The sequence below is a fragment of the Rattus norvegicus genome, chromosome 10 (assembly GCF_021556685.1).
Source record: "Rattus norvegicus strain SHRSP/BbbUtx chromosome 10, alternate assembly SHRSP_T2T, whole genome shotgun sequence".
NCBI classification, from domain to species: Eukaryota; Metazoa; Chordata; class Mammalia; order Rodentia; family Muridae; genus Rattus; species Rattus norvegicus.
This window is the reverse complement of record NC_141543.1, coordinates 76,995,473-77,008,941: the sequence shown is the minus strand read 5'-3', so window position 1 is coordinate 77,008,941 and position 13,469 is coordinate 76,995,473. Positions and strand designations below refer to the sequence as shown.

Sequence of the window (13,469 nt, the reverse complement as noted above, 5' to 3'; positions counted from 1 at the left end):
TATTTTAATACTTTAATGTCAATTATCATGGTATACAGGAAATAGAATATTAATTTCTTTTCCTTGTACAGATGGAGCAGATGGAATGGGTATCTTTGATTTATTAGACACAGGAGATGATCTTGATCCTGATATCATTAATATCCTTCCTGCATCTCCAACTACATCTCCTGTACATTCTCCAGGCTCTCATTACCCCCATGGAGGTGATGCTGGCAAGGTAATTCTGTTAAAAAGAGTTTCAGGGGGCTGGAGAGATGGCTCAGCGGTTAAGAGCACTGACTATTATTCCAGAGGTCCTGAGTTCAATTCCCAGCACCCACCTGGTGGCTTACAACCATCTATAATGGAATTTGGTGCCCTATTCTAGTGTGTCTGTAGAGAGTGAGGTTGTACTCATATACCGTAAATAATTAAAAAAAAAAAAAAGAGTTTCAGTGTATGAAAATGCCATGTGTCAGTCCATCCATCCATCAATCCATACAGGGATTATTATATGAAATAGAACACCTTTTCCCTTTGAAATTAGCTAGAAATAAATATCAATTGAGCTCATGAACTTTTGTTTAGCCGTTAACACTTTTTTGTGCAATGATCTTCATGCTTCTCTCCCAGAAGTGCTGCAGTCGCAGGCATGTGCTGTGTCCGAGGCCTTTTTCCTGTGTTTTTTTCAGTTCGAGTCTTTGTATGTAGCATGGGGTAGCTTTTAACTTGTGAGCCTCATCTGTGCTGGGATTGCACCAATGTCTGGTTTTTTTCTTCTTGCTTTTTTTTTTAAACATTAGAAGTACCACTAATTCTATGATCAAAACACATTATATGAAATTCTCAAAGAACTAATAAAAACGTGGGGGGTAAAGTTGTTTTTACTGTCTTACCACAGTAGAAGGATTAATGGTGCTTGAGGTACTGATGTAATGAATATTTTTATTATGTATTTTTCTTTCATCCATTTCCTTAAAATAATTGCTGAGAATTTGATTGGCCAATTCAAAGGGAATGAATACAAGTCTAAGGAACTATAATGCTTTCCAAAACACTGTTGAAATTAATGGCATTTTATAGATAGTGCTATGGAAACAGAGAATGGAATCTGCCTTTTGAATTGGGGCAAGGAATTAGTTGAACAAGTATCAGGACATAAGTGGAGCTATATTGAATAATTTGTATTTTATACTCAGCTTGACCTTAGACATACTCATTTTATCTCACAATTTTCATAACATACTGTTTTCATGATGTTACTATGTTTTGTTAGTTATTAGGCTTGGAATTAAATTTAATGTCATACACATCCTCAGCCCTCTTTTTATTTTCAGATGGTCTAGCTTTGTTGTCCAGGCTAACCTTGAACTTACTTTGTTGACCAAGCAGGCCTTTAACTTCTTTTGATCCTCCTGCTTCAGCCTCTGAGTAGTATATATTATTGGCCTGTCACCAGGTTAGACGTAATACTATTTGAGACTCTTAAATATATAACTATTTAATTTTTAGTACTTTATGTGGCTTATTGAGATAGCAATATGAAATTATTAATTGTTGTAAGTCATTTGTATCTATATTTGTTGTGTAATGATATATTGAATGAACTAATGATACTCTTGTCTTTTTAAGGGTCAGGGTACTGATCGGCTACTTTCAACAGAATCGCACGATGAAGTAACTAATATTCTTCAACAACCATTGGCCCTTGGATACTTTGTATCAACTGCCAAAGCGGGTCCATTACCTGACTGGTTCTGGTCAGCATGTCCTCAAGCACAATATCAATGCCCCCTTTTTCTTAAGGTATTACTATTTCTGTGCCAGTTCCTAAAAAATCCTAATTGATAGTTTTTAGTCCCCAAAATTACTGAAATGCCATTTCAAAGTTTTATAGCTCATCTGAATTCCAAGTTCTTAAATGCTTTGTTGTTTGTATTTCTGTAAATAGTGCCATAAAGAGAATTACCTAATATGAAACACGTAGTTCTAAAAAATTTATATGAAGGTTGACTGTTATTTTTAAGTTGGGCTTCTGGAACTCTTGCTGTGTTTTCAATGCAATATAAGCTGAGAAACATTACACTGTCTCTATTCTTATCCTCCATCAAAATATATTGTAATTTTGGAAACTCATCAGAAGTCATAACTTCGTAGTAGGCATTAAGTGAAGCCTGGGTCTTTAATGATGATTATGTTATTTGAATGGAATCATACTACACTTCTATCTTATTTTGAAGATTAAAAAATTTAGCAACTTTGTAATACTTGGTTTCAGTTTAATTTACCTACTCTACAAAGTTTCCTTTGTATAAATTACTTTTGAGTAGGATGAGTGTGATAGCCCGTGCTTTTAATTCTAGCATCTAGGAACCAGAGGTAGGAAGATTTTTTAAGCTTGAGGCTAGCCTGGTATACATAGGGAGTTCAGGCCAGCCAGGGCTACATAGTGAGACTTCTGTCTTAGAAACAAGCAAATAAAAACTAATTGGGTAGGCTGGGCATGGTGACTTATAATCCTAGCACTTGAGAGGCATAGGCAAGAAGTTTACCCAGGATTCGAAGGCCAGCTTTGTTTATAATGAGTCCCAGGTGAGCCAGTGGCACATAGCTAGACCTTGTCAAAACAGAACTGTTGAATAGGTTTTAAGGAGTGAGATTCTCAGACCTATAGATACTTATTTTTTTCAACCTTGATCTTATAGTTTACATCATCAGATGGTGAAGTAAAATGAGTCATGAAAGCCCTCTGTTGTTGAGTGTTAAAGTTGATACTATGGTTAACAAAGTAATAAATGAAGATCTGACTCACACAATGTAGAAACCACTGTAAATGGGGTCTTCACATTTCAGTTCAAATGATAACACTTTAATTTCTTGAGATTATATTTTAGTAGTTTCTTGAGAATATATTTCATAGTTTTTTGATACTCTGGATGTATATTCCATTCTGTGAAATCCATTTGCGATTAAACAGTGGGCTTCTGTAGCACTTTTATAAAGACTATTAACTGTAGTTATAATAGTTATAATAGTTCTGAGTGATTCCCTCCCTCCTCGAATGTGAGTTAACTATGCTAGGCAAGTACTCTGAGCTCTTCTTGCCCTTGAATTGACTACTAATAAAAATAATAGTTTATCCTGACACTTTTGTTCCTTTCTCAGATGTTCACTGGTCTGTCATAATCTCATTTGCATGAACATCTTCCCAAGGGTTTTCCGCAGAGTAGTAGGATGGAGTCTCTTACCGAGAAGCAGAGTTCCTTGGTCCTTTGGGAAGTGCTGCCCATGCTGTCTCCTCCCACTTACAGACACAGAACCTGTGTGGACACTAAAGTTCTCATAACAGCAATAAATATCTTTGCTTATCTAGCATTTTCCAAACTTAGTATAATACCTATTTTTTTGTAGTTCATGACCTTAGTGTTTCAGGGCACACTTTTGTTTAGTAAACACTTATATGCAAAGTCCAAGGGACTATCCAGATTCTTTTCTACTCAATATTTATTTACAGAGAGGATAGTGTAAAGTGAGCATTCACCCTCAGATACAGTGTAACAAGATTAGGACTTCTGGTTCTGAATCACAGGTAAGGCATAACTTAACGTAATTTTGTTCACCTTTTTATTTTTTTCATGTATCCCATTTTAGTTCTGTACTGTAGTGAATAAAACCACGTCGTATATTTCTTTTTACTTGAGAAATCAGTGGGTTCTAGATGGTTAAAAATATGTTTATTTTAAGAATTAAATAAATAATTTATTTACTTTGTAGTGATTGGCCAAGTGAGGCTTATTTATAATTCATAAATCCAGAATTTATAAACAGTTCAAACATACATATTTTTGGCTATCTTTCTGTATATACTTTATAAGAGCTTATACATATATGCAGTTGTGATGGAGAACGCATATAGGTATAAAGAAGCACCTGTAAAGAATGTAGAAACCCTTATGAAGGATTGTGTGTGGTGTTCACCCTCTCAGTCTCATGGCGCTTATACAATTAATTTTTTACTTAATTGAAAAGAGAAAAATAGTACCACATCCTTCTGCCTACTGCTTATGGCTATCTCTAAATGTGTGTGCAGTTGTGTATAAGCCTCTGATAATAAACGTATTGCACAAGCAGGTATGTGTGCATTTTATTGATTGTTAAATGTTCATCCAGAGGCAATTTTGTTATACAGCTTTGCAAAAAAAAAAAAAAAAAAAGCAGGATTATTCCCTGACATATTTTAAGTTTTTTTAAAAATCTTTTTTAGCACTTAGGTTCTAAGTTATGATATTAAAAACAGTAAAGTTAAAGTAAAAATTGTAGAGAAATACCATGTAAGTTTTACACCTTATAAAGTTTCCATTGAAACCATGGATTTTTATAGTTGCTCCCACAGATGACACTGTCATAAGATCAGTTTCATCAAGATAATACATTGGGAGAACACAGTGAAATTAAATGATGATTTCCCTACATGGCTGACTGATTGATTGCCTTACCTTTTTAGGCCTCTTTGCACCTCCACGTGCCTTCAGTGCAATCTGACGAACTGCTTCACAGTAAACACTCCCACCCACTTGACTCAAATCAGACTTCAGATGTCCTCAGGTACAGCTCTTGTGATGTTAAGTGTTTTCTGTTTCAACTTGAGTAAAAGAGAATGTTTATTATTAAATATATTTATTCTTTTGGTTAAGAGCTCACAGCGTTTTATCTTTGAATCATTGGATGAATTGTGCTTTTAAACGACTGTGTTTTAAGATTTAAGGTTCCTCTTTTCCTTTTTTCCTCTACTCATAATATAGACAAAACACAGGGCCTATTCTTGCGTGGCAAATTTTTCAACCTCTGAGCGAAATCCCATTTAATTATTATTTCTTAAAAAACAGTTTTATTCTTTCTATGTTAATATGTGTGGGCCTTTTGCATGCACACATTTCCATTGCACCATGTACATGCAGTGCCAGTGGAAGCCAGAAGGCATCAGATCCCCTGGAACTGAAGGTACAGGTGGTCGTTAGCAGCCATGTGGGTGTTGGGAGTTGAACACTGGTTCTGTGGAACAGTAGTGCTCTTAAGCATGAGTCATCTCTCCAGCCCCAGCCTCCTGAAATAATTGAGAATAAATCTTTTCTAATATGAATAAGTTCTTGAAATTTTTCCCCCCTTCATTTATTGAAAAAGGGGTCTTATGTATCTCAGGCTAGCTTCAGACTATGTGCGAAATCTTTTCCTCGTCTATTGCTCTCTTTACTGTATGCTTTTTGGGACAGGGTCTCACTGTATTGCTCTGGGCTGTCTGGAGCCAGACTTTTCCTTGCCCTTAACAGAACTTGTTCTACTTCTGTCCCTGCACCCATACGCTTTCTTATTTTTTTCTTTTGAGATGGTTCTGATTATCCTGGATAATCAAAATAGGCTAGACTTGGATGGAGATCCACAATCCTTGTCTCTTGGGGTTAAAGGCATATGCTGCCATGTGTGGTTCTGCTGCTCTTTTTAAGAAAATGCTTGTCTGTATTTGGTGGTCATATCTGTAATCTCAGAATTCGGGAGGGTTAGACAGGAGAATCATGAGAAATTGAAACTAGTCCATCTTAAAAAAACAAAACACAAAAAAGAAAGAGAATAAAACAATGAAGTGACTCTGCCCTGGCAAGATGTTCTTTAGGAAGCCAAAGCAGAAGGGAGGGTTCCTGTGATTTTGAGGCTGGTCTGTGCTACAGTGTGGAATTCTTAGCAAAGAGTTTCTGTGGTTGTAGTAGTGATGTGGTCTCATTGTTTAGACAGCAAGGGTCTCTGTCTCTCTCTCCCTGTGTTTCTCTCTTCCTCCCCCTCCCTCCCTCCCTCCCGCCCTCTCCCTGCTCCTCCCCCCCCCCACCTACTCAAACACACACCATTTTGAATGTTTTTTTCTTCTTTTTTCTTTTTTTTTCTCGGAGCTGAGAACCGAACCCAGGGCCTTGTGCTTGCTAGGCAAGCGCTCTACCACTGAGCTAAATCCCCAACCTTCAATGTTTTTTTTTTAAGAAAAGTATTTATTATATATAAGTACACCGTAGCTGTTGTGAGCCACCATGTGATTGCTGAGTTTTTTAACTCAGGACCTCTGGAAGAGCTGTCAGTGCTCCTAACCATTTGAGCCCTCTCTCCATCCACGATTTTGAATCTTAAAAGTGCTACCAACATATATATTGAAATAGATGACTTTACACTGTTTATTTGCTTTCAGGTTTGTTTTGGAACAGTACAATGCACTCTCGTGGCTAACCTGTGACCCTGCAATCCAGGACAGACGCTCATGTCTCCCAATTCATTTTGTGGTGCTGAATCAGTTATATAACTTTATCATGAATATGCTGTGATCTTCGTTTGATGGAATTATACAAGGAAAGAACAGGAAGAAAGGATATTTTGCTGCAAGATTAAGTTACAGTTCTCAGTGGAAGTCATTTGTGATGGGGTCTAATTCTTATTACTTCAACAAATATTGTTTTGACTTGGGGGGCGGGGCTATAACCCTATTTTTCATTGACTTTACTGAGCTCTTTAGGATGATGACTGATTATTCAAAACGTATTATAACACTTTCGTAGCAAAAATTAACCTTTTTTTTTCCAGTCACAGTATTTGTGAAAAGTAATGAGCCATAGTACCCATTAATGTTAAAGAATATTAAAGCATGGAGAGGAAACATGAGGAACAATGAATTCAACATATGGCTTTAGAACATCAAGATGTTCTTGTATTGGATATAGTATCTAGTATTCAAAAATGCCTGCATCTCTTATTTATTGTAAGTTTTTAAATGTATAAATTGTCTTATATTTCTTAACCTCTTTTATAAAAATTTTCCTAGAAGGTTTATACTGCCTTCTTGCTTTAAAGCAATTGGTCTAAAATATATGTAATCGTCTTAATTAAAAAGTTGCAGTAGGGTTGCTTTTAGAGTATTATTTTTTTGTAAGGGGGTGGGTTGGACAGTAAATTTGTATTGTCTCAATGTACAGTTTAACAGGGATAGAGGGAAATAATGTCCATGCCATTGCGTGTGGAGGATTTACAGCTAAGCTGTAGTTGCAGAGTACATGTACAGTAATGAAGTTCACTGTGTTTATAAACTGAAAGGTACCGGGTCTTACAGCATTTTATATATCACACCTTTGAGGAACACGATGGCAATACACATATGTGATATTGTTAGGTGGGTAACTAGGAATAAAATGAGAATTCTTCAGTTATATTTTGTACTATGGTTTAGGGCTATGACTAATATTTCAGGCCATTTCCAGTGAAAGAAACTTAGTTTTACAAGAAAAACATTTGCTACTGAATGCTTAAACTAATTTTGGTGTTTAATGTTACATGCTTAAATATTTTTCAGTTTTCACAGTGGCATGGGGATATAACTAATTATGAAAATTTTCTGCAGGATCTGTTATAAGGTTGAAATTTAGCCCAGCTCTAGGCATTTTACAAATTATTTTAAGAGCAGTCACTCTTAATTGTTTTACTTTTTATTTTTAAATTAAAGATTGGGAATGTGTGTGAAAGTATGCATATGCATGGCAGAGAGAGAGAGAGAGAGAGAGAGAGAATGAGAGAGAGAGAGAATGAGAGAGAGAGAGAGAGAAAGAGAGAGAGAGAGAGAGAGAGAGAGAAAAAATGAGAATGAATATGTGTATGTATGTGTGTGTGCAATCAAACTGTGGTGTAAATAGATCCTCAGTGAATTCTGGTATTCAGACTCTGTTCCACTAGTGAATGAACCATTTTCTAAACGTTTCCCTTTGACTTTTTTATTTATTGAATTTTCTTGGTTTGGAGATGGCAGTCCCAAACACCAGAGTCTGTACTTTTCTATGACACAGCTCAAATTAAAGTAGGGCACATGCCAAGGAGGTTCTCACCTCCCTAAAGAAGGGACTTGAATTTTAGGGACTTTAATCCACCCCTTCCTTCAGTCCAGCTTTCCCCTTCTTGTTTGCACATGCCAAGATAACTGCTTTTTTGCAGGCTTTACCCCTGAAAACTCCTTTCTACAGTGCTGCTCACGAGAGCCCAGCCAGTCTCCTGCCTGCATTGCTGACTTGAACTCACAGTCGCCTACCAAGTCTACCTAACTTTCTTGGAAGCAGTCTTTCAAAATTCCTACTTGTATATTCATTAATTGTTGACATGGACAAAATCAGTTGTATTTACAAAACTCTAACTCAGTATGTTTTTTTTTTTTAACTGAAACCTGTTTTGTAAATAGTATACATTTAATGTTGCTTAGCATAAAAAACACTTTCTTACAGTTATCTTCTTTAAATTGGGTATATGAAAACTTTACCAACTCTTGTTTTTCTATAAAGAAACAGTTAATAACAAGTTTTCAAATTATTCCTTCAACATTAATAGAACAATCCAAATGTTGAGCATATTTTGATATTAAACTAAAGATCACGTTCTCTGTTTTTAAATTATCCTAACACCACCACAGATTATGTTGACGTATTTTGTTCTGTATTTTCTTGGTGGGACTTAAGATTTGAGGGAAAAGATGCTTATTGGAATTTCTATTAAAAACCTATCCTTGTTATTTTCTTAGCTCAATAATGACTCAAGAAAAATAAAAGATTATAATCTCAGTTTAAAATTACTAATGTGTGACAACCATACCTCAGTTTGAAATAGATTTAACAAGACTATTCTCTGACATTTTTCTTCCATGTAGCCATAAGCAGGGACCCAGCATACAATTCTTACTTGGGAATCAGGAACTAGTCCCAAATATACAGAATTGATTCATGGTTTGCTTTTCTCTCTCTCTCTCTCTTTCTTTCTTTCTTTCTTTCTTTCTTTCTTTCTTTCTTTCTTTCTTTCTTTCTTTCTTTCTTTCTTTCTTTTTTCCTTCCTTCCTTCCTTCCTTCCTTCCTTCCTTCCTTCCTTCCTTCCTTCCTTCCCTTCACACATCAGTTTTTGCTCAAATAGGAGGTTCCTAAATAGCCATTAGAAGAAGAAATGAAGCCTTTCATTCAGGATGATAGATCTAACTTATTAATGTACAGTCATAGTACATTAGTCGTTTTATTTGAGTAGGTAAACAAAATTGTACACTTTTCCCAGTGAATTTCCAACACCTTGACTTCCTTATGTCAGTGCTAATAGCCTGTTTTGTGTGCAGTTATCCATTCTGAAGCAGGTGAAAGGTCAGTATTTTAGCATTTTAAAAGATGAGTTATATAATGTCTGCTTCCAGCCAGTCTGAAACATCTAGCCATACCTTTCTTATGCAAGCCATTGAGTTATCAGGACTGTGAATTAACACTGTATGAATACATTTCTGTACACCTTATTGTTTGGCCAGAGGGCCACCAAGTGTACTTATATGTAATCCTTGCATTTTAAACTAGCTTGTAATTTTTAAATATTTCTAAACCTTTCTTAAACCACTAAAATTAAGCTCTTACTGCTTAGAAACTGTCCTCAGCTGTATTCGTCCTCAATTGTCAGTATGGCACAGATCACTGTATTAATGCTCTCTTTCATCTTCATATTTACCTTCTGAGGTAATTTTTTAACTTAATGTGTTACTACAAAGATTTGCAAATCTTTAATCAAGCACTATGTTAATACTGTAATATCAAAATATTATGTCGCATTATTTCGAACGTTCAGATTGAATAGGGTAAAAGAAAGTCTTTAAATGCTATCGCATCCTAGAGTCTGTTCCCACCTACTGTGGCATTGCATAGTAGTCTGTTGAGACATTCATTGTTGCTTGACTGACATTTTGGTCTGGGTTTGCTTTTAATATTTTAGTTTAATTAAAATTAGAAAAAATGTGTTCAACAAATATATATATATATATATATATTTGTCCCATCTTCTCCAAATCAGTGGGAAAAGCTTGCCTTTTGGTATTTATTAGTGTTTTCATGGGCCCAGAACTGTGGTTTAAAATTTTATATGTATTTTCTTTCTCTCATTCATTCTCATTCTCTCTCTCTCCCTTTCTCTCTCCCTCTCCCCCCCTCTCTCTCTCTCTCTCTCTCTCTCTCTCTTTTGTGGAGTATAAATTAAAAAACTGGATTTGGGACCTAAAATACTCCTCAGGTTGAGATATTCTTTTAAGTTTTAAAATAGCTTTAGTTTTTAAAGTAAACTGGATTTGTGGACCTTAAAGTTACTGAATTTAAAACTACAAATTGTAACATCATTACTGGACATGTCAGCATCAACCCTCTCAGAATAGCTTGGTCACTTTATGAAGGGGCGTTTTTAAGTTGTTGTTTAGCAGTGACATTTAACATGGTCCAATTGCTTTTCTTTTTAATATGACAAATTTTAAAAAAAGAATAAGGAACAAACACTATTGCTGCCGAATGCCATAACACTGAGTTGTACAAATTGTGATTGAGGAAATGAAAAAGTTTATACTTTTTAAAAAAAAAAAACAAAAAACAAAACTTCAAATGGAATAAATTATTCATGAAGCCTTCATTGTGGTGTCTCATTCTGTTGAAAGCATATCTATCTTAAAACTTTTCCATAGTTAGGGGCAGGATTATTTTTGTGTCATTTATCAAGAGAAGCAGCTCAACTAGGTACTGATAAGCAGATTGGTTGGGGAGGGGGGTTTGAGGCAGGGTCTTGCTATGTAGACCAGGTTGGTCTTGAGCTCAGCAATTTCCTTGCTTGTGCCTGCCAAGTTCTGGGATTAAAGGTCTGCATGTACCATTAATCTCAGCTCTGAATAATTTTTAAATGAGAATGCTAATTCTCCCCATCCAGTATTTATGATGTATGCGTGCGTGTACACACACACTAGCTCCTTTTTGTCTCACTATCTTGTCGTTAATTATTTAGTCGTTCTTTGTGTCTTGTGTGTATATATGTATGATCACAAAAGCATGTTTGAAACATGAGGAAAAAGGTAAATATTAAAATATGAATAATGCATTAGAATAGCATGAGCCCTGTAGGCAGTGGTATAAAATGTTCGGATTTAAGCTCAATATATCCCTCAAAGTTTTTGTGGTCATTTGAAAAGTTTCTGTCAGCAATTTCAAAACTTTCAAAACTGATGATGTATATGGCATTGAAATTTGTACCTCAAATTGTTTTTTCTCATCATTTTCCTCTGCTTCGTTTCTGCCTTGTTATTACTAGTTTATATGAGCCATACAAATTAAGTATTTTTACAAGGAAGGATGTTCATTGTTTGGACAGTTGCATACAGCTTTTCAGTTATGGGTTACAGTACTCAAAACCAGCCTTTGGGCACTGTGAGTTAGAGTTCATTGGTAGAGCACTTACCTAACTAAGTGGGCCCAGCAATGCAAGCAGTGTCTCAGAGTAAAGTGGTAGGCAGTTTGCAAAGGAATTGCTTTTTTCTTTCATTAACTATATGCATAAGGTGTTGATCCTTATTACCAATAATCCCAGTTGTTTAGAGAGATCTGTGTTGCTCAGCCGTAAGCAAACAATTTCTATATTGGAACTATGCAAGCCATGATTTTGTCATAAGCCAAGACTGAAGTCTAAGGATTAAGGATGGTGGTTGGTTCCTTTCCTGAGTATTTTCTTTGGAAGATTTCCTGTCAGTGCTCTTTATGTGAATTTCTTTAAGGTAATGAATACAGGAAGTTAAAAGTGTATGAAAGATAGCAAACACTTCCAAGGCGCAGACAACATACTCAAGGACATTGTCTTGATCCTTTGGTGTCAGGAGTACACTGTTGATATCCACAAATGTATTTGTCAGATGTGTGAGGTGTACTGAAATGATACTATTTTTCTCTTCAGAGTGTTAATAAGTTATTAAATGTTGGAGTATACTATGTAGTCATTGAAAATAATTTGAGAAATATACATGAAGGAAATCCAATTTAGATTAAATGAAACAATTTGAATTGTGCTCAGTCCATAATTTATAATAGTGTTTGAGAATCATGGTTATTTATTAGTGTGAATCACTATTTTTTAATCATGTTGAACAAAAATGCCTAGGCTTTGCTTAACAAGGTATTGGGGGTGTGTGTTCTGTTAATAGCAAGTTCCAATGAGTCTTCTTGACATCTATCTCCCCTACATATCCATATGAAGAACAAGAGCATGTAATTAAGATTCCAGAAGTCTCCTGGTCTGGTTATGGTGGTTGTAGGCTTTTAGTGTTTTGAGACAGGTTTTTTTTTTTTTTTTTTTTCAGTATAGCAGAGCCTTGGCTGTCCTGGACTTGTATGTAGACCAGATTGGCCTCCAAATCACAGAGGCTACCTGCCTCTGCTTCCCAAATGCTGGGTAAAAGGCATGCACTACTATGCCTGGGGAACACTTAATCTCAGAAAACTTGTCTCAAAACAAAACAAAACACTAGTATGGTTTGACCTTCTGGAGTTTTTTTTTCCCTTCCTTTCTTCCTTCCTTCTCTGTGCAGAGCTCGCCTTCCTAGACGTTTATCTGTAAAGATGGCCTTGAACTCAGACATCTTCGTGCCAACAACGTGCTGGAATTAAAGGCATGCACCGGAGTGCCAGCTTTTTGATTGTTTGTTTTTAACAATGTAAAGAAGAAAATTTTGGCTTTTTTTTTTTTAAGTGTCTCAAATGTGTGTATTCCTGAGCTACTCACTACTCTATTGTTATTCTGGTTTTCAGTGTATACTCTAGGAGGATGCCAGATACTCAAGACTTCTTTGGTATGGGTGCAAATAGAAATTCTGCATGAGAAAAATAGAACTGAATTTGTTGTTATGTGTGTATGGTTGTGTTCAGGCTAATACATGTGTGTGGAGGCCAGAGGACTACATTGGTGGTTGTTTTCTAAGATGCTGTCCATCCACAGTTTTGTTTTAGGCATGTTCTCTGGGTCCTGGTGCTTAGAACAGTCCTGTGGTCCTTTAGCCTTTCTTCCTCCTCATTGCTGCTAAATTGCTCACCACCACACCTGGCTTTTTAATGTGAATCCTGGGGTCCAACTCAGGTCTCCATGCTTGCATGACAAGCATGTTCCTGATTGAGCCATCTCTTCAACACAGAAGGAGGTTTTGTTTTGTGTTGTTTTTAAAGTGCTCCACCCCCTAACCGCAATATAGAACCAGTGGAACTTTATTAAAGAATGACCTTTTGTATAGATAAAAGCCAAAGACTTTATTTTGCCCTGACCTACTACCATAGAAGGGTGGAAAAATGGAAATTTACAGCTCTCAAAACTTGTAGTGTTTCTAGACTTGTGTTCAGAATGCCTAACTATAGGCCTTGGCTCTTTGATTCTTTTGTTCTGAGAAAGTTTTATAGCATGAATTATCCACAAAATCCATCTGGTTCTCATAGTGTTCTTTGTTACTGGGAAAGAGACTACCATCTGTCAGGTTGTAATGAACATTAGAATCTCTTCTTTGTAGCCAATTGCTAGTTGTTTACAAGGACATCGTGATGCCAGTCTGCAATCCCAGTGAAGATAAGAAGATGGCCGCTTCAGACAAGTCTGGGTTATGTAGCACG

The 13,469-nt window shown here is 36.0% G+C and overlaps 1 protein-coding gene across 1 annotated transcript in view; it reads left to right on the top strand.

The window, feature by feature from the left end:
- Med13 (mediator complex subunit 13) overlaps nt 1-10,467 on the top strand; it is an 89,572-nt gene extending 79,105 nt beyond the window's left edge. Inside the window, 4 exon segments of the mRNA NM_001415085.1 lie at nt 72-220; nt 1,615-1,788; nt 4,487-4,587; nt 6,212-10,467. Coding sequence (NP_001402014.1) covers nt 72-220; nt 1,615-1,788; nt 4,487-4,587; nt 6,212-6,344 — 557 coding nt within the window. The 3' untranslated portion in view covers nt 6,345-10,467.
- The last annotated feature ends 3,002 nt before the right edge of the window (nt 10,468-13,469 follow it).